Source organism: Spea bombifrons, chromosome 6 (genome assembly GCF_027358695.1).
Source record: "Spea bombifrons isolate aSpeBom1 chromosome 6, aSpeBom1.2.pri, whole genome shotgun sequence".
Lineage (NCBI taxonomy): Eukaryota > Metazoa > Chordata > Amphibia > Anura > Pelobatidae > Spea > Spea bombifrons.
In genome coordinates, this window is record NC_071092.1 from 1,064,435 (window position 1) to 1,084,040 (window position 19,606).

At 55.3% G+C, this 19,606-nt stretch overlaps 1 protein-coding gene across 1 annotated transcript in view; it reads left to right on the forward strand.

Moving 5' to 3' along the window:
* Window positions 1-19,606, forward strand: part of CACNA1D (calcium voltage-gated channel subunit alpha1 D) — a 52,467-nt gene that overhangs the window by 11,055 nt on the left and 21,806 nt on the right. The window contains exons 4-14 of the mRNA XM_053470056.1: window positions 8,217-8,356; window positions 8,616-8,767; window positions 9,381-9,533; window positions 9,960-10,156; window positions 11,186-11,289; window positions 14,846-15,015; window positions 17,791-17,875; window positions 18,135-18,161; window positions 18,417-18,577; window positions 19,026-19,251; window positions 19,329-19,536. Of these exons, the coding sequence (XP_053326031.1) occupies window positions 8,217-8,356; window positions 8,616-8,767; window positions 9,381-9,533; window positions 9,960-10,156; window positions 11,186-11,289; window positions 14,846-15,015; window positions 17,791-17,875; window positions 18,135-18,161; window positions 18,417-18,577; window positions 19,026-19,251; window positions 19,329-19,536 (1,623 nt within the window). The remainder of the gene's footprint in view (window positions 1-8,216; window positions 8,357-8,615; window positions 8,768-9,380; window positions 9,534-9,959; window positions 10,157-11,185; window positions 11,290-14,845; window positions 15,016-17,790; window positions 17,876-18,134; window positions 18,162-18,416; window positions 18,578-19,025; window positions 19,252-19,328; window positions 19,537-19,606) is intronic.

Consider the following 19,606-nt stretch of genomic DNA (forward strand, 5'->3'; position numbering starts at 1 on the left):
AACGAAGCCAAACGCGGCATTTTTAACAGAACTCCGTTTTTATCCTGAAATAACCCCGCGCTGTCACCTTGCATTATTTGCGCTCTCGCAGGTAGCCGCCGCGGCTCTCTGTCCCGTCCTTCGCACTCGGCTCACGGCCGCCTAATCTGGTTATTTTCTGTATGGTAAAACTCCATCGCCTCGTGGCAGCCGTACTCGCCCGGCAGTAAACTGTGCCAAATGTTTGTCCCGGGTTACTGAATCGGTGCATAGCTGCTGCGGGCCGGTCCGGGGCAGGGATAACATGGTCCTGTAGCCTTCAGCCTTCTCCCTATACCATTTATCATTAACTCTCTCCTTTAGGCCTACGTAATGGCTGGAGTGAGGCTGTCTCGCCAGCGTGCTGTCACGTAATGGCTGGAATGAGGCTGTCTCGCCAGCGTGCTGTCACGTAATGGCTGGAGTGAGGCTGTCTCGCCAGCGTGCTGTCACGTAATGGCTGGAATGAGGCTGTCTCGCCAGCGTGCTGTCACGTAATGGCTGGAGTGAGGCTGTCTCGCCAGCGTGCTGTCACGTAATGGCTGGAGTGAGGCTGTCTCGCCAGCGTGTTGTCACGTAATGGCTGGAGTGAGGCTGTCTCGCCAGCGTGCTGTCCCGTAATGGCTGGAATGAGGCTGTCTCGCCAGCGTGCTGTCACGTAATGGCTGGAGTGAGGCTGTCTCGCCAGCGTGCTGTCACGTAATGGCTGGAGTGAGGCTGTCTCGTCAGCATGCTGTCATGTAATGGCTGGAGTGAGGCTGTCTCGTCAGCGTGCTGTCACGTAATGGCTGGAGTGAGGCTGTCTCGCCAGCGTGCTGTCACGTAATGGCTGGAGTGAGGCTGTCTCACCAGCGTGCTGTCACGTAATGGCTGGAGTGAGGCTGTCTCGCCAGCGTGCTGTCACGTAATGGCTGGAGTGAGGCTGTCTCGCCGTGTCTCTGCACTCTGTCTCCGGCCCCCCGGTGGATTCTCGGGCTCCTCTGTAATGCGGCCGGTGTCTGCACTTTAAGTGCCAGATTTCACTATTTACTTTTTTTTGTTTAGGAAAATCTTTTTTCCTGAGTCCAGAAGTAAAGCGATTGCCGGTATCCGTGGCGATGCCCTCCCGGCCGCGTTACTCGGTATCAGTGCGATGGGGTCATTGCTGGTAATAAAAGCACATTGTGAGTGCGCTCCAGCACCTGTTCTTTGTTGACTTAAGTGCGGACGTGAAAGCAGCCGCCGAGGGGATCGCCGCCGGCCCCGAAACCGGCAGAAGCTCCTCCATTCCACGCAGGCAGAAAAAATCCTGCTTTCTGCTTCATCGGACTCCGGCAGCCGATCCGGCGGCACTTTATTTACATTGAGAAATACTCGCGGGGTGATTAACGCCGTCTCACGGAGACCCTTAATGGGGCCGTTTGGCGACAGCGCGGTAACCGCCCGTAAAAACGGTCAAAACAAGCAGCGTCCGCCAAAGAGAAAAACATGTAAAAAAAAAAAAAATAAGTCCCCCCCCCAAAAAAAAAATAATTCAGGGTATTTCCACGCTGAAGGATTATGTGCAGCCAACCGGTGACTCCCAGGACTCCCAGCCGGCATCTCGGGAGTTAGGGGTCCACGGAAGCAAGCGGGTCTCCAGGCTCTGATACATAGCCTCCTATCCGAGTCGGCAACGCATCCCTACAGTATGTGCTGGCGATACGGTTTGGGGGGAGTTACAGGAATACAGTCGTTATCTGTAAACATTAAGTGATTTGGGGAAGTTACATGTTTGGATTCTACGTATGTTGTGAAAAACCAATTAAAATATGTCTGGGGGGTCGGATTCCAGCCACTAATTAGAGTGATTTATTTGGGACGCGCAGCTTGCGCTCGTGGTGTTTGTTACAGGGCTCCGTCTCCTAAACGCTGCAATGACTGGGATTTAAAGGGCTCCGCAGAAAGCGGGATAAAAGGGCGCGGGTACTTCGTGATCCCGGCGGTGGGGTATAAATAACCTGCAGATTAAACACGTTTCACGTTCCATGCACTCGCTGCTCATCCATCAGCTCCGCGTGTTGCACGTCACGCAGTTTAGGTGACGGGTCCCGGTGCGAAGCGGCTGGATGCGCCGTTATCTCGCATCGCATTTAGCGATTATTTCTGGATCTCCGCATTCCGGGTCTCCGGCTGGACGGCACTCGGTCTGTTTCTCATCCATCATCTCCCCGCGGAATGTTTCCCATGAAACCCCAGTCCTTAATTTAGAGCAGGACAGGACTGTTATGCAATACACGGGTCACTCGGGCACATCGGCTTTTACTATTTCCCGAAAGAAATCTCCCCCGGGACGGAACTCCCACCCCGGATACGGAGGATAAAAACGATTCTCGCTCACGCCCCAAGAGCCGGCGGCAGGGAGCGGTGACCACACGGCGCGTCGTAGGTGTCGGCGTTTCACGGGTGATCTGCCGACACTTCAGGCGCGCAGTAATGTCGACACGGCCCCAAATCTGCAAATTCTTTTGGGCTCTTGGTTCTTGGTCCTTTACCGGTTCTGTTATAGACCCCGGTACCAATCGGCGCCGTTCTAATCGGTAAACGGCTGAGAGTGACCTTGGTTTTACCTTCTGGCACGTTTATTGTCGGGCTTTCTGCGCCCGCTTCACGCGCATGATCAGCCGAATAAACAAAAAGAAAGCCGGAGAAAGCAGCCGGATGCTCCTTAAATGCGTTTTCACGGAGGTTCCGTTCCATGGGTAATTCTGCCCAATTTCCTGGCTAATCAGCCGTCTTTTTGCTGGAACCGTATTAATCACCCGCACCCTCTCGTTTTAAGGGTTAATTGGTATTTCTGACACTTTTGGTTTTTTTTAACCAGTTGAGGTAGAAAGGAGAGAAGAAAGGGGGGTAGTCGCCGTGGGATGCGCATGTACACCTAATGCCTGGTCTGCTGGGCTGGTGGCTATGGGGCCGGTGGCTATGGGGCTGGTGGCTACGGGGCTGGTGGCTATGGGGCTGGTGGCTATGGGGCTAGTGGGACTGGTGGCTATGGGGCTGGTGGCTATGGGGCTGGTGGCTATGGGGCCGGTGGCTATAGGGCTATGGGGCCGGTGGCTATGGGGCTAGTGGTGCTGGTGGCTAGTGGGGCTGGTGGCTATGGGGCTGGTGCCTATGTCTAACAGGGCTTTAGGCCGGGTCTGCAGACTTGGCAGGAGGGAGAGCCGGGATCAGAGAGGGTTCTGTGATCATAGGTGAGCGAGAGATGAGAAATGCGTCAGATTCTCTGGCACCGGCCTTCGCTGCGCACGTTCGCTCGCCTTGTTTAGTTATCGGTCACCGGGGCGAGGAGGTGTAAGCGATGCCCCCCGTGCGTTGGATACCGGTAGAAATTGATGTTTTTTACCCACGCGGGTGAATAAAACGTCGGTGTTTGAAGGAAAGTTCTCCAAGCAGAGCAGATCGTGGCCCCTTGCGTTTGGCCGGCTCGGAGTGATAGCCGACGCGCTCCTGCACAAGCTTATAGAGCTTCCACCCTCGTGCTTTCTATTACCCCCTCCCCGGGCACCCATTAATGCCCCCTTTGCCGTCCGTGCGAAGCCTCTGTGCCCTTTTACACCCGTCGGGAGATAACATCTCGGCAGAAAACGTCAGCACTGAAAGCGAGCATTCCCGGCATTCCGGCTCCTCGCTGTCTGCCGGAGAGCGCCCGGCGCTGCTTAATGTTTCGGGGGGAATAACGAGGCTTTTGTGTTCACGACCTTTCCTTCTTATTCCGCCCCGGTCAGGGCAGCCGCTCGATGAGCTGCGAATGAGAAGCCGATGAAATAAGCGTTCAGCGCGTCATTCTGTGCCTGCGCCGTCCTCGGCTTCTCCTGCGTTTATTCGGAATGATTATTCCGCACGTCCTCATTATTACACGCGTGTTCCGTGCGCTCCCGGGGAGTCATTCCATTTGCCCCGCGGCTTTATGTTTTTTACACCTCGTTAGAATATGAGGAGGTCAGACAGGGGCCCCTCGGTCCTCCCCCGGCCCCCTAGCGTCCAAATTATTACCTATGCTTTTTACAAATACCCCTGAATTTCTGGGGGGCACCTTTGCAGCAAACGTTAACATCTTCTTGTTCTTCTGTCTTCCTTCTTCTGCGGGCGTGTGAGGGCTTGTGTGGGAGGGTGCGAGAGGGCGTGAGAGAGCGTGGGAGAGTGGGCGGGTGCGAGAGGGCGTGGGAGAGTGGGAGGGTGCGAGAGGGCGTGGGAGGGCGTGTGAGGGCTTGAGAAGGTGCGAGAGGGCGTGGGAGGGTGTGAGAGGGTGTGGGAGGGTGCGAGAGGGCGTGGGAGGGCGTGAGAGGGTGTGAGAGGACGTGGGATGGGGTGGGAGGGTGTGAGAGAGCGTGGGAGGGTGTGAGAGGGCGTGGGAGTGGGCGTGGGAGGGTGTGGGAGGGTGTGAGAGAGCGTGGGAGGGTGTGAGTGGGCGTGAGAGGGTGTGAGAGAGCGTGGGAGGGTGTGAGAGAGCGTGGGAGGGTGTGAGTGGGCGTGGGAGGGTGTGAGAGAGCGTGGGAGGGTGTGAGAGGGCGTGGGAGGGTGTGAGAGGGCGTGGGAGGGTCGGTGACCGAATGTAAAAAGGTTTTAATCCGAAAGGAAAGGCAGGAAACGGAATTTGGTTGAATTTGAGCGAGGAATTCGACCTCCGAATGTTTTTTTTTTTTGGTCGATTTGCAGAAATCGCTGAACGTCCTCGATCCAGAAAACCGACTAAAAATATAAATCGAGAAACGAGCAGCGACTAAAAATAAGTCCAGAGTTAGTTGTCCTTCGGCTTCGATGAGGAAATCTGATACCGGTGAGAATCAAACGCAGAGAAGAAACAGAAAAACCGAGGACTCGGCGGTCTCTTCACAGCGGCTTTTCTTCTTATTTGTTTACAATGCAGATTAAAAGAAAAGCTTCTCATCCTCCCGGTTCCACAGCCTCCGTCTCTGTGTTCTGATGTATCTGCGTGTCGCTGTCTGCGGGTTCCGGGGTGTCTCTGTCTGCGGGTTCCGGGGTGTCTCTGCGGGTTCCGGGGTGTCGCTGTCTGCGGGTTCCGGGGTGTCTCTGCTGGTTCCGGGGTGTCTCTGCTGGTTCCGGGGTGTCTCTGCTGGTTCCGGGGTGTCTCTGCTGGTTCCGGGGTGTCTCTGCGGGTTCCGAGGTGTCTCTGTCTGCGGGTTCCGGGGTGTCTCTGTCTGCGGGTTCCGGGGTGTCTCTGTCTGCGGGTTCCGGGGTGTCTCTGTCTGCAGGTTCCAGGGTGTCTCTGTCTGCGGGTTCCGGGGTGTCTCTGCGGGTTCCGAGGTGTCTCTGTCTGCGGGTTCCGGGGTGTCTCTGTCTGCGGGTTCCAGGGTGTCTCTGTCTGCAGGTTCCAGGGTGTCTCTGTCTGCGGGTTCCGGGGTGTCTCTGTCTGCAGGTTCCGGGGTGTCTCTGTCTGCGGGTTTTGAGGTGTTGCCGTCTCTGGGGGTTCCGGTGTTTTGGGGTCTCTGGAAGTGTCTGGGGATTCTGGTGGTTCCGGTGTTTTGGGGTCTCTGTCTGGGGGTTCCGGTGTTTTGGGGTCTCTGGAAGCGTCTGGTGGTTCCGGTGTTTTGGGGTCTCTGTCTGGGGGTTCCGGTGTTTTGGGGTCTCTGTCTTGTGAGAGGTGGGAAGGAACGCGCTTGGTGGATGTCGGCCGAGGAGTCGCCGCTGCTTCCGCCTCCCGGATTAGGTGGTATTAGGAATGCCATCTGAGGCCACAACTGAAAAGGCGTCCCGAGAAAATCCCTCCGCTCACCTTAAATAACTACGGCGGCGGGACGAGCGACCCGCTGCTAATCCGCAGACGGCAAAGAGAAAGTGTCCGCTGGGCGGAGGATCCCGATCAGGGAGTAGAGGCGGGCGGCTTGGAGACGCGGCGTGGGCTTCCCGATACGCTGATGGATGCTCTGGAATTCTGACTTACGCGGTTATCCAGATAGCTGTGATGTCATACTGTGATGTCATACTGTGATGACAGCGGAGCCGGCGTCTCCCGGTGGGCGCCCCTCGTGCTCGGATGCCGTGGTTGTGGCCCCCGTTCTGTTATGTAGAAGACATGTTGGGTCGGGGCAGGATCTTTGTGACCGGCTGTGAAAGGGTTAAGGTTGTAGCGTGTGTGTGGGGGGGCGGGTTTATTGCGTGTTTTGGCCGTGTAACGGTAAGCGTGGGGCGTGTTATCGCCGGGATGTAACGGATAACGTCGCTGTGGCTGCGGCCGATGCTTTTAGGGTTTTTTCCCCGGATTTGGGTTTTTGTTCCGTTTTTCTTTATTATTTCTTCCGCCCCCGTGTGATTATTCGCTGCCGGGAAGCGTTCTCTGCCGGGAAGCGATTCACAGGATTGGCGGCCGCTTCCTCGTAATAAATGTTTGATTGTCGTCGCTTCCTGCGCGGTTTCCTCGTCGTTCTAATTACTCCGCAAACAAGAAGCCGCTCAGCGGGGAGTCTTCACCGTCTGACACGGAACCGCAGGCAGGCAGCCGGTTAAATGAGGTCTCCTTGAGGGGTTACGCATTCCATCGACGGCGCAGGAGATCCTGACAGCCTCCGCCGGCACAGAGCCCGGTCTGCACGCCCGGAGGGGTTTCTCGGCAGCGATGGGGATGGCGGCGCGGGCGGCTCCGGAGGAAGGAGGGCTTCGCCTCGCATTACGTTAGCGTGACTGAGCTGACCTACTTGGAAGTTTCATGTTAAATTTGCAGCCGCTCATAACTTTGGGGAGGAAAAAGCTTAATCCAGATTAGCTCGGGAGGTTTTGCGGCTGTTCATTCCGCCGCGGATAAATTAATTGGGTTTCGTGGATTCCATGAGCTGCTAAAATATTCCGGGGAAGGTTATCGGGGCGAGCGATTTTATGCCGGCGTGTTCCTCCGGGAACATACATGATCAGCAACACGGACGCTGCTACATGTTCTGGGCGCTTATGTCAAGCCGGCCGCTGTGTGCGGAAATGGCGGAGTCTGTGGTTTGGACGTAATGTAAGGCAGGTTTACTTTACTGGGAGATTGGTTGGTAAGTGGAATGGCTTCCCAGCAGAGGTGGTAGAGGGTAATACAGTGAGGGTATTAAACATGCATGGGATAGACATACGGCTCCTGAATCTAAGACGAGACCAAGAGAAAAATGAGTCGCGGAGGATTTTGGGGTAAAAGCCGCGCTTTCGATGTGTAAGGAGTCTCGACGTGGATTTGTTGAAATGACCGAACAGCTGTTTTTTAGAGCTAAATATAGCGTTTCCCCCGATTATAAACGCGGAGCCCCCCCCCCGGCCCCCTGAGTGCCGACATAAGAAGGAATACAAGTCACATCATGGGGTTACAGCCAATGAACTCGCAGCGTAGTGGGAGCTTCTGCTCACCGGGTGAAGATGGGCCCTGGCTGGCTGAGCGTGATGGGAGTTTTCTGTATACAGCCGGGTGATAAAAGACCTGCGGGCCCCCGGCGTATACCCAGCTGCCTGCCGGGCCCCTGCTGGGGTCACCCCCTGTCTGTCCCCTAGTATACTCTGCTGTACATCTAAAAACGCATGGGCCGCATCCTAACACCCACTGAGACGCGGCGGGGGCCACAGAAGGGCCACTCCTATATCATCCAACATCCTTAGAACACAGAGACCCCCAGCTCAGACCCGTTAAACGGAAATATCCCGTTCCGGCTGCCCGCGGCCGGCCTTGTTTGTGCTGCTCGCGGTCGGTCTGCGGGGGGGGGGTTGCGTGAGTAGCGAGTATGTTTACGGCCCAAGGCTGGAGGAGCGCCTGGTAACGGCCGATGGCCGCCGCTCTCTTATTTGTCTTCTGCATCGATTGCCGGATCCCGGTTTGCTTTCCGGTTAATGAGTGACGAGAGCGGCTGGCCTCAGCTCCAGCGTCCGGGGCTCCTCTGGCTTCACACGCGTGTTACATGTAACCTGCACTCAATGCGGGCCGTTGGGCAGCACACGCCAAAATATACCCAACAGGAATTTTTGGTATCCACACGTTCCCGCCAGCAGGCCCCGCGCTGTAGGCCCTGCGCTGTAGGTCCCGTGTTGTAGGTCCCGTATTGTAGGTCCCGTGTTGTAGGTCCCGTGTTGTAGGTCCCGTGTTGTAGGTCTCGCGTTGTAGGTCCCGCCAGTAGGCCCCGCGTTGATCCAGGTCCATGCGCAGCGCTGCCCGTCTCTGCCCGTGTTTTGGGTTCATTAGTGTTCTTTTCTTGCAGGAAAAAGTCGAATATGCCTTCCTCATTATTTTCACGATCGAGACGTTTTTGAAGATCATGGCCTACGGGTTAGTGATGCACCCCAACGCCTACGTCCGCAACGGGTGGAATCTGCTGGATTTTGTTATAGTCATCGTAGGGTAAGTGGAGCTGGAAGCCGCCGGCCATGAAATGCGTGGGGCGCTGGCCGTGTCTTTCGGGTTACAGCGCTGGCGCTCCTTGCTCGTCGGCGGGAGAGTGCTTCTTCTAAAAAAGAGAGAGAAATATAACTATTCTAACAAGAAATGGTGAAAAATCGTGAGTGTTACGAACCAGCGTTTCTGCCCCCCCCCGCCCATCTCCTACCCGGTAACCCCCCCGTCTCCTGCCCGGTAACCGTCTCCCCCCATCTCGTCGCAGGTTGTTCAGCGTAGCGTTGGAGCAATTAAACTTTGGAGCCAAAGAAGTTGATGGAGTGAACCATTCGGTGGGTAAATCGGGGGGATTTGATGTGAAAGCACTCCGAGCGTTCCGAGTCCTGCGCCCCCTCCGCCTGGTGTCCGGAGTGCCCAGTAAGTCATTGAGTATAACCGAAAATGTTTGCGTCCCGCTCTCCGCCGACGCTCTGTCCTGCTCTCCGCCGACGCTCGGTCCCGCTCGCCGCCGACGCTCTGTCCCGCTCGCCGCCGACACTCTGTCCCGCTCCCCGCCGACGCTCTGTCCCGCTCCCCGCCGACGCTCTGTCCCTCTCGCCGCCGACGCTCTGTCCCGCTCCCCGCCGACGCTCTGTCCCGCTCCCCGCCGACGCTCTGTCCCGCTCCCCGCCGACGCTCTGTCCCGCTCGCCGCCGACGCTCTGTCCCGCTCGCCGCCGACGCTCTGTCCCTCTCGTCGCCGACGCTCTGTCCCCGACATCCCGTTCATCCAGTCAGATAAATGTACGGTGTGCGAAAGCATGCGTAGCGGTTATACTTTTATGCTAAATATTGGAAGTGTGTGTGGAGAATAAACCCCCCGAGTGTCTCCGGATCTGGAGAGCGTCTCGCGGGTCTCGCGCTCGTTAGAGGACACGCGATACATCTTGTTTTATGGGACTCCTTTAATGTGCGGAGAGAGCGTCGGCTGCGGCGCGGCGGCTTTTGGCTCCTCTGCGGACATTGTCCAGACGCCGCTCCTCTCCCTGCAGGTTTACAAGTCGTGCTGAACTCCATCATTAAAGCCATGGTGCCGCTCCTCCACATCGCCCTCCTCGTCTTATTCGTTATCATCATTTATGCTATTATCGGACTGGAGCTTTTTGTGGGAAAAATGCACAAATCGTGTTTCGTCGCCGGCAGCGGTGAGTACCCCGCGCTCTAAAAACCCATTCTTTCCGGTTTAGCCAAAAATGACACCTTTTTTTTGCCGCTTTCCTGCCAGAATGATGTTCTGTGCCGTAGCCAGCCGCGGGAGATACGGGGGGCGGGTCGGCAATAGAGCGGCCAACCAAGAGCCTGCCATAGGCCGCGGCGCATTATATAACGGATAAGATGGACACGTCCATGCGGTGACCCCTCAGTGGGAGCCTCCGCCATTCCGCTATCGAGGGTCTTTGGCTCAGGCGGTTGCTATGGGGACCCACAAGTCCTTCGAGGTCTTTCTTCAACCTAAGTAACTGTTACTAGTATTTAATGCGTGCCCTCAATAAATAGCAGCGGGATTAAACGTGAGAGAGGGCCGGAAGGGGCCGATGTCCGACTCTTTATAACGTGTCTTTGTCTCCCAGACATCCTTGCTGAGGAAGAGCCGGCTCCTTGCGCCTTCTCAGGGAACGGACGCGTTTGTCCCGTTAACGGCTCCGAATGCAAGAGCGGCTGGCCCGGACCCAACGGCGGAATCACCAACTTCGATAACTTCGCGTTCGCCATGTTAACGGTTTTCCAGTGCATCACCATGGAGGGCTGGACGGACGTTTTATACTGGGTACGTAACGCCGGGGTGGGCCGCGCGTGCGGAGTGGTCTCTGCCCCCGTTACAAGCAGACGCCACCGATATACATAACGTCCCTTTCGCTAAATGTGCCTCTCGTGTCTGAGCCAAATTCGCCAAATCCCAGACTCTCCCCCCCGGAAATGGGAACCCGAGAATGGGGGGGGGGTCGCTCGCCCCTGGAACCAGCCGTAAACCGGTCCGCATCTCTCTCCCTCGCCTAAAGCACAACCTTTCCGCCCAAGTCACCGGGGATCTAGACGGGGGGCACATTAAGTTAACGTTAATGGTACCAGCTTGGCGGTCTGTCCATTATCGGCCCGCACTAAATGTTTCCCATCTCTTGTGCTTAATTCTAATTTCCCAGCATGCACCTGCCCTCCTTCCCCCTCCCTGATTGGCCGTTGCCTTTGTCTCTCTTTAAACGCAGCGTGGGGTCTAAGCGTGTCTGTGGCCGGTGCGGCGGGGAACGAGCAATCCCGAGCCGTGAACAATAACATGTTTTTTACCCCAAAAATTAGAGGATAACCTGCGATCTCTCCCCCGCCCGGCGTCCCGGGGCGGTTCCGGCCCCCACGCTGCGTTTGAATTTCTTTACGTGTTTTCTGTCGTTATTTCAGCCCCTCTTGTCTCTTCCAGATGAATGATGCTATGGGATTTGAATTGCCTTGGGTGTATTTTGTCAGTCTCGTCATCTTTGGGTCATTTTTCGTGCTAAATCTTGTTCTTGGTGTATTAAGCGGGTAAGCAAATGCCTTTTCCTACCACAAGAGCGGAATTCACGCTTCAGATGCCACAAGCGCATGCGCCGACAAATGCCACGGTAACTCGGCCCCACGGTGGGGGCAACTAGTCTGTAACATGAATTGAATTACTTAATTACCGGCCAAAGGTTATCCCGTGTCGAGGGCCGGTTAACCGGGTAAGTGAGCTGTGGGCAGAGGTCCATGCTCCGTGGCACCTGAAGCGTGGGGTCCGCCGGTCAGTAACCGATCCGTAACGCCTGTCCTTACATTCCTGCAGGTGAACGATGCCATAGGATGCGAATGGCCGTGGGTCTATTTTGTTAGTCTAATTATCCTTGGCTCGTTCTTCGTTCTTAATCTGGTTCTCGGTGTGCTCAGTGGGTAAGCAGCGCGCAGACGACCTCCTACTTTTACGCGCTTTGTGTCCCATTTCTGTTTCCGACTTGTGTTCCCGATACACTTTCTCTGTATCTGTGTTTGGTAAACCGGGGGTTAAATCCCTGAAAAGTGACTTAAATGAATAAACCCCCCCCCTTACGTTTCACCGACTCCAATAAACGCAGCGAGCGTAACGAGTGACCCCCCGAGACTCCGGACGGAGAGACCGACCTCGCTGTTAGACGATGACATCACGGGTTTTTGCGGAAATGGTCGCATTTCCTGCGGCTGCTGTAAATTTCTAGATCTTAGCTAAAGTCATTAAATCTGCAGTTTTTTTCATATTTTTTTTAAAGTTTAATGTTTTTGAGCCCTTGGGATGCTACGAGGCCACTAATGGGTTACAAAGCACTTCGGCACCCAAAATCTTACCCCATTTCGCTCGATGACGGTAATAAAATAATGGGATGCGGCGTATCCCGGCACGAATAGACCCAAACAAAGATCGTGCTCCCGGGGTGATCACCGCACGCCCCGCTCTGCGCATGCTCTCCGTCACGGCAGGGAGATTTCTGCCCCGTTCTACCTGTAAACGTCTCATCGGCTTCGTGCTCATTTTATGAAACCTCATCTTCTTTCCTCGTGTTCTCTTCTTTATTATTATTTCATTTGTTTTGTTATTTCATTTGCGTGTTTTTTATATTATTTATTTATTGTTATTATTGTTATTATTTTTGTTATTTTTATTATTTTTATTATTATTAGTTTTGTTATTATTGTTATTGTTGTTATTGTTTGTTCCACGAGCACGGGATGAAAGCTCCGTGTTTCTCCGTTACGTGTTCGTCTCGCGTGTCTCCTTCGGTGTTTGTGGCGGCCGAGCGCGTCGCGCGTTTGCTTGTCACAGCAGCCGGCCGGCTGGTTGGCGCTCGCTCTGGGAAACGTACCGCAGGTTGTAGCGCCTGAAACCCGCGTGTTTATCCCCAATCCATCCACGCGGATTGCAGAGGTTTCCGTTTGCCGCCGGGCGCTCGTGGCGCAGAATATCTCCCCGGAATTACCCCGGTGCTTATCGCTCCGTGATGTTACATCGGGGTAATTGGTGGTCTTATTGTTATTATGATTGGCGGCGCGGGGAATTTAAAGGGTTGGTTCTCCTCTAAAGGGTTAAGCTTTCGTTCTGGCAGCGCAGACGGGACTCTCGTTATCGGTTTGCTCCTTCTGCTCCCGACTGGCTCCAGAATAATCTGCCAGGAGCTTCTCCACTTCACCGCGGGATAAGAGGACCTCTGACGACCTCCGCGGTCAGGAACAGGACTAAATTTAGCGCAGGACAGAAAGGGCCGGGTGGGAGCGAGGAGCCCCCTTTATCTGCTGCTGTTTTCACTCTGTTCCCTGCCAGAAACGTCCAGAGCAGCCGGTGATGGCACATTGTATTCCTTCTGAGCAAAGCACGGGCCTGGGGGGTCTGCACCTCCCTGGGGGGGGTCTGTCTGCACCTCCCTGGGGGGGGGGTCTGTCTGCACCTCCCTGGGGGGGGTCTGTCTGCACCTCCCTGGGGGGGGTCTGTCTGCACCCTCCTGGGGGGGGTCTGTCTGCACCTCCCGGGGCGGGTCTGTCTGCACCCTCCTGGGGGGGGGGTCTGTCTGCACCTCCCTGGGGGGGGGTCTGTCTGCACCTCCCCGGGGTATCCCACGGATGTAGTCATTAAATATATAACTTTTAATGGTGGCAGGGAATCGGGGCATCTCTGAGACGGGGGGCATCCTTATGAGCTCCTTACCTCCATCTCAAACCCGGGGTCCTCCAAATAGAGGGCATCAAACACACAGCGTGTACCCCCTGAGCATCTCAGAGGAGCCATATTCCGGCCCCCAAGAGACCTTGGACCAGGGGCCACTAAGCTGGATTCCCAGAAGGGTCATCGATATTTGTAACTCATTTACTCACGTGAGCTTTTTCTAAATGAATAAAATGATGATTCTTCCCGGGAATACAGCAAGAAACGAGGGAATTCACAAAACGTTATTACGCTGAATAACACGCCGGCCGGGAACTCAATCGCTTCCTCTACAGAAACTTGCATTAAACCTCATGCGCGGGTTTCTGCAGCCGGGGGAAGCTGTTATTGTTGCGCTCTTCACTTCCTGAGCAGCTGCTCTCCTGGATAAGATGTAAGGAAGTGAAGTGTGCGCCCTGACTCTCCTTCCCCGGGCTCCGGAACTAGTTATTAGAAGTATTGTGGCTTGGGGCTGGCAGGAGGCTCAGGCGTTGGTAATTTCAGGGTTTCTTTGCTCTTTCCAAGCGCTCCTTAGGCCGTAAATTGAGCGGTTTCAGAAAATGGCCTTTGTGAGGCGGCAGACGTTTCTCCGAGCGCCGGCTCCGCGCCCCGCTGACCGACCGGCTGCTTCATTTCCAGATCACTGTAATTTCACATGATTTTTAAACCGTTTCAGAATCCCCTGCGCAGAGAAATCCCCCCGGCAGCGCAGTAAACGGGTAAATTCACCCTGACAAGATATATAATTTAATCCTGAAACGTTACAGCGACTTTCTCCGGCGCATTTTTAAAGGTCTTTTTTTATTCACGTTGCTATGGAAACCGTTTTATACAAGAAGCGCGGTATTAATATGTTCAGTTAACACGTTTCTGTGCCGGGGGGGGGGGGCGCGGGCCGAAAGAGGGGATAGATCTGGATCTAACGTCGGCCTGGGAGTGATGAGAGTTGCAGACAGACCGACGGGGAGCAACAGTCAGAATAATATAAGATATTATATGAAGAGGTTACACCGGAGACCCCCCCCCGGGGGGTATATACCAACAGGAGATCACACCGGAGACCCCCCCGGGGGGGTATATACCGACAGGAGCCCTATGTGAATGATGGGGCCGTACTACAGTGCATCGCTCCGGTACTCATGTTAACCCTCTGAGCACCAGAGGAGCATCAAAGAAATGCGTCGCCCTCACCTATGGTACTGAAAGTGTTAATCTCCCGTTAATGCAGATAACAGAGCGATAGATTAATGAGGGTTTTAGTTACAGGGTGCAGCGCGCGGGGCCGGTGATCGCGCTACATGTTACCGGAGATCCGGTGATCGCGCTACCTGTTACCGGAGAGCCGGTGATCTCGCTACCTGTTACCGGAGATCCGGTGATCTCTCTACATGTTACCGGAGATCCGGTGATCTCTCTACATGTTACCGGAGATCCGGTGATCGCGCTACCTGTTACCGGAGAGCTGGTGATCGCGCTACCTGTTAGCGGAGATCCGGTGATCGCGCTACCTGTTACCGGAGATCCGGTGATCGCGCTACATGTTACCGGAGATCCGATGATCGCGCTACATGTTACCGGAGAGACGGTGATCGCGCTACATGTTACCGGAGATCCGGTGATCGCGCTACATGTTACCGGAGAGCCGGTGATCGCTCCTGCGGCCTCCCCTCTGTTCTTGCGTCTGCGTTCATGTCTCTGTGTCGGAATTCCTGCGGTCTGTTCGTTCCGTGATTCTGGTAAACGTCGCCGTATTAATCACTTTCTGTGTAATTTACGCAGCGAATTCTCCAAGGAGAGAGAGAAGGCGAAAGCCCGAGGCGACTTCCAGAAGCTACGAGAGAAGCAGCAGCTGGAGGAAGACCTGCGCGGCTACTTGGACTGGATCACCCAGGCCGAGGACATCGACCCCGAGAACGAGGAGGAGGGCGTCGAGGAGGTCAAACGCAACAGTACGTACCGGCTCCGCCGCCAGGCGGGGGTGTGCGATGCCCACAGGGTGACGGACGCACGCAACAGACCGCGTTCATTCACTCGCTCGTACTAAACCTCTGTGTGGGAATTATCACAACGTGTGCCGGACGGTTATTAACGGTATTCCCTATATTCCCATAGAATTAACCCTTTCGGTGCTGGGGCCGCGCAGCATTCCTCGTTCCGTTTATTTGGGTTAAAGGGGTGAAGCTTAGATGAGGTGTTATCGGGGCATGATCCGATAAGCGCAGCGCAGGTACAGAGCGCAGCGTGAGAGCTGCTGGCGGGGAGCCGGCGTGCTGTAGTTGCCGATGTCGCAGAGTCGGCCGACGCCAGGAGCTCGTTGTAAAGCGGGGCTGATACAATGCGTGGCGCGGCGGGGGCCCCGGGTTCCCAGAGACCGGCCGCGATGTTCTGCCGCCGCCATGCTGTGATCTGAGCTCTGCCGTCTGCGTCCCGGAACACGTGACCTCAGCACACGCAAAAGAGACAGACTGGAGAGCGAGAGGCCGATTAACATTCAGACGTCTTTTACACCCCATGCCGAGCCGACCCCTCTGCCTGTACGCACTCCCCGTGCGGTCTCGCTCTCTCTCTCTCTGTACACACTCCCCGTGCGGTCTCGCTCTCTCTGTACACACTCCCCGTGCGGTCTCGCTCTCTCTGTACACACTCCCCGTGCGGTCTCGCTCTCTCTGTACACACTCTCCCCGTGCGGTCTCTCTCTGTACACACTCCCCGTGCGGTCTCGCTCTCTCTGTACACACTCCCCGTGCGGTCTCGCTCTCTCTGTACACACTCCCCGTGCGGTCTCTCTGCCTGTACACACTCCCCGTGCGGTCTCGCTCTCTCTGTATGTACTCCCCGTGCGGTCTCGCTCTCTCTGTACACACTCCCCGTGCGGTCTCCCTCTCTCTGTACACACTCCCCGTGCGGTCTCGCTCTCTCTGTACACACTCCCCGTGCGGTCTCGCTCTCTCTGTACACACTCCCCGTGCGGTCTCTCTGCCTGTACACACTCCCCGTGTGGTCTCGCTCTCTCTGTACACACTCCCCGTGCGGTCTCGCTCTCTCTGTACACACTCCCCGTGCGGTCTCGCTCTCTCTGTATGTACTCCCCGTGCGGTCTCGCTCTCTCTGTATGTACTCCCCGTGCGGTCTCGCTCTCTCTGTATGTACTCCCCGTGTGGTCTCTCTCTGTGCGTACTCCCCGTGTGGTCTCTCTCTGTGCGTACTCCCCGTGCGGTCTCTCTCTGTGCGTACTCCCCGTGCGGTCTCGCTCTCTCTATGCGTACTCCCCGTGCGGTCTCGCTCTCTCTGTATGTACTCCCTGTGCGGTCTCTCTCTGTATGTACTCCCCGTGCGGTCTCGCTCTCTCTGTATGTACTCCCCGTGCGGTCTCGCTCTCTCTGTGCGTACTCCCCGTGCGGTCTGTCTCTGTTCGTACTCCCCGTGCGGTCTGTCTCTGTGCGTACTCCCCATGCCATCTCGCGCACGGAATGACCGCAGGCTGCAGATTTATTCACAGAAAGTTATTTAATGAGTTTTCCCGTTATCTCGTCGTCTCTCTCGTTGGTTGTATCGTGGGGTCACCTTATATTCCCCCTCGCAGGAGGTATCCGAACTCGTTTTGCGCTCTCGCCGGCTGTCTCTCTCGGGGTCTCTGCAGGTCTTTGTGCAGAAACTGGATTTATTCTGCGATTATCTGACCCAGCGAGTGATTTTCTCCAAAATGCTGCTTTTTTGTGTTTATTTCATTACCGTTTCCAGTCTGGCCATACCACGGGGGGCCAAACAGAGCAGAGAACCCCCAGCTACCGAAGGGGCCAAAAAAAAGCCCCAGGTCACCACGTGGAGTGTACGCCACGGTAACAAATGCAATGCTTAGGGCCGGCGGCGCATGCGTGGGGGACCCTGGCGTGTAGGGGGCAGGGTGGCAGAACGCGGGGGGTTCCTTTACTGCCTGCGATGCCTCTGTGTGGACTCTGCTGCCATCTGCTGGGCAAATGATGAAACTGCATATGTTTGCCATTAAGGGGTGACCCTGGAGGATTTACTGGGCGAGAAGAAGAAAGGGAGGTTCAAATGCTTTAATCGCGCAAATAAACACGGTAACCGCCTGCTGGCGTGGGGTTTACTTGCTGTGTGTTGCATGGCTGAGTGACATTTTACTGCATGCTCTGCGGCGCTCTTACAACGACCTGGAACTATAAGCCTTCAGGGGTCACAGGGACAGAGGCCACGCGCCGTGCAGAATTGGGGGTGCGATTGGTCCCCCGGAGTCCGTTCAGCTGAATGACGGGTCTGGTTTGGCTCGGACGGACGGCTCTGACCCGGTTACAGCGCCGAACGGCAGAAAACTTCCAACGTGAAACCAAATTCCGCCATCTCTGTTTCTGTCTGTTGTGTGAATTGCAAGCTCTTCAGGCTAAGGTTTCCTTCTCAGTGTTTTTGGTAGAATGCCGTGGTTTGGGGCAGTCTGTGCCGTGTGTGCGGTGATTAGACGGGCTCTCCGTCCTTAGAATGATGCTGTTGGTGGGTCGGGGTCCGCACCTTGCGCTCCGAGCCGTCTCTGCATCCTCTGCGTTTGCTTCGATTTCGAGCCAAAACGGAATTTGAGAGAAACCAAAAGTTTGGAAACATGGAGGGGGGGGGCGGTGCAGAATCGCAGCTCAGGGGGCAGATAAGGGGAAGAAATACCAAATCTAGTCATTTTTGCTGAGAATTAATGGTGTTTTTTTGCACTGTAACAGCGAGCATGCCGACCAGCGAGACCGAATCTGTGAACACGGAGACGGTGGGTGACGGCGAGACCCCCGGCTGCTGCGGCAGCGTCTGGTGAGTAGGTGACGCGCTTCGCTTCTCCGATGATTGTGATGTGGATCCAGGCTGAGACTGCTGGGAGTTATAGTGGCGGAGCGGCTCGTCCTACTCCCCCCCCCCCGTTCCCTTCATTTTCCGGCTCGTTTATTTGTGGGACTTGCGTTTTGCGTTTTGTTGCATTTTAGTAAATTAACATATTTGTAACTGTGACAGTAAGTAACATTTACACCATCGAGCCGCGTCGTCGGTAACAATGTCTCCTTTTTTATTCCAGCCAATCCGTGTCCAAGTCTAAGTGCAGGTACGTAAGCGCTAAATGTATGCAGGGTGCGGGGCCGGGGGCCGACTCTGGAGCCACACACAACACCCACAGGAAGCTTTGTTAGATTGTGGACTATTTGTGTCTGTGTGTAATCAGCGTGGGGGGGCGCTGGGCTGTTTGGGCACTCGGGGCACCCGGGGGCTCTCAGGAATGGTTACTGATCCCCGCGCTTCTAAAATAAAGTCAGAGTCCGGTTTTATTGCTCATTTTGCGCTTTTCTCTCCTCGGTTGTAGCCGGCGCTGGCGTCGCTGGAACCGATTTAATCGCAGAAGGTGTCGGGCGGCCGTGAAATCCGTGTCGTTTTATTGGCTGGTTATTATTTTAGTTTTTCTCAACACGCTAACCATCTCTTCAGAACATTATAACCAACCCGATTGGCTGACACAGATACAAGGTAACGGCATTGTGTTACAGCGGGGGGGGGGTTGTGTGATAGCGGGGTGAAGTGTAAGGTGCGGGGGGAAGCGGTGTGTATGGTTTGTTGTATTATTATAGCAGTGTGTTGTGTGATAGCGGGGAAAAGTGGTGTGTATGGTTTGTTGTGTGATAGCGGTGTGTATGGAGCGGTGTGTATGTTTTGTTGTGTGATAGCGGTGTGTATGGTTTGTTGTGTTGTGGTGTGTATGGTTTGTTGTGTGATAGCGGTGTGTATGGTTTGTTGTGTGATAGCGGTGTGTATGGTTTGTTGTGTGATAGCGGTGTGTATGTTTTGTTGTGTGATAGCGGTGTGTATGGTTTGTTGTGTGTATGGAGCGGTGTGTATGGTTTGTTGTGTGATAGCGGTGTGTATGGTTGTGCGATCAGCCTGTTGAATTGGTTAGCGTGTTTGTGCGTGGTTTCAGATATCGCGAATAAGGTTCTGCTGGCGTGTTTCACGTGTGAGATGCTGGTGAAGATGTACAGCCTCGGCCTCCAAGCGTACTTCGTCTCCCTGTTTAACCGCTTTGACTGCTTCGTGGTGTGCGGCGGCATCACGGAAACCATTCTGGTGGAGCTGGAGATCATGTCCCCTCTGGGGATCTCGGTGTTCCGATGCGTTCGCCTGCTGCGGATCTTTAAAGTGACTCGGTAAGAATCACCGCCGTTGGGTCAGAAGGTCTTCTCGCGTTTCTGTAGCGCGATTTGCTCATCGCTGTCGTTCGCAGGCACTGGGCGTCCCTCAGCAACCTGGTCGCCTCCTTATTGAACTCCATGAAGTCCATCGCGTCCCTGCTGCTCCTGCTCTTCCTCTTCATCATCATCTTCTCCCTGCTGGGGATGCAGCTTTTTGGGGGCAAATTTAACTTCGACGAAACCCAAACCAAGCGAAGCACGTTCGACAACTTCCCGCAGTCCCTGCTCACCGTGTTCCAGGTAACGATGTGCGTTCAGCCTCTCGGGGGCGAGCGGAGACGGCCCGGCAACGGCCCTTTAATCCCATAGA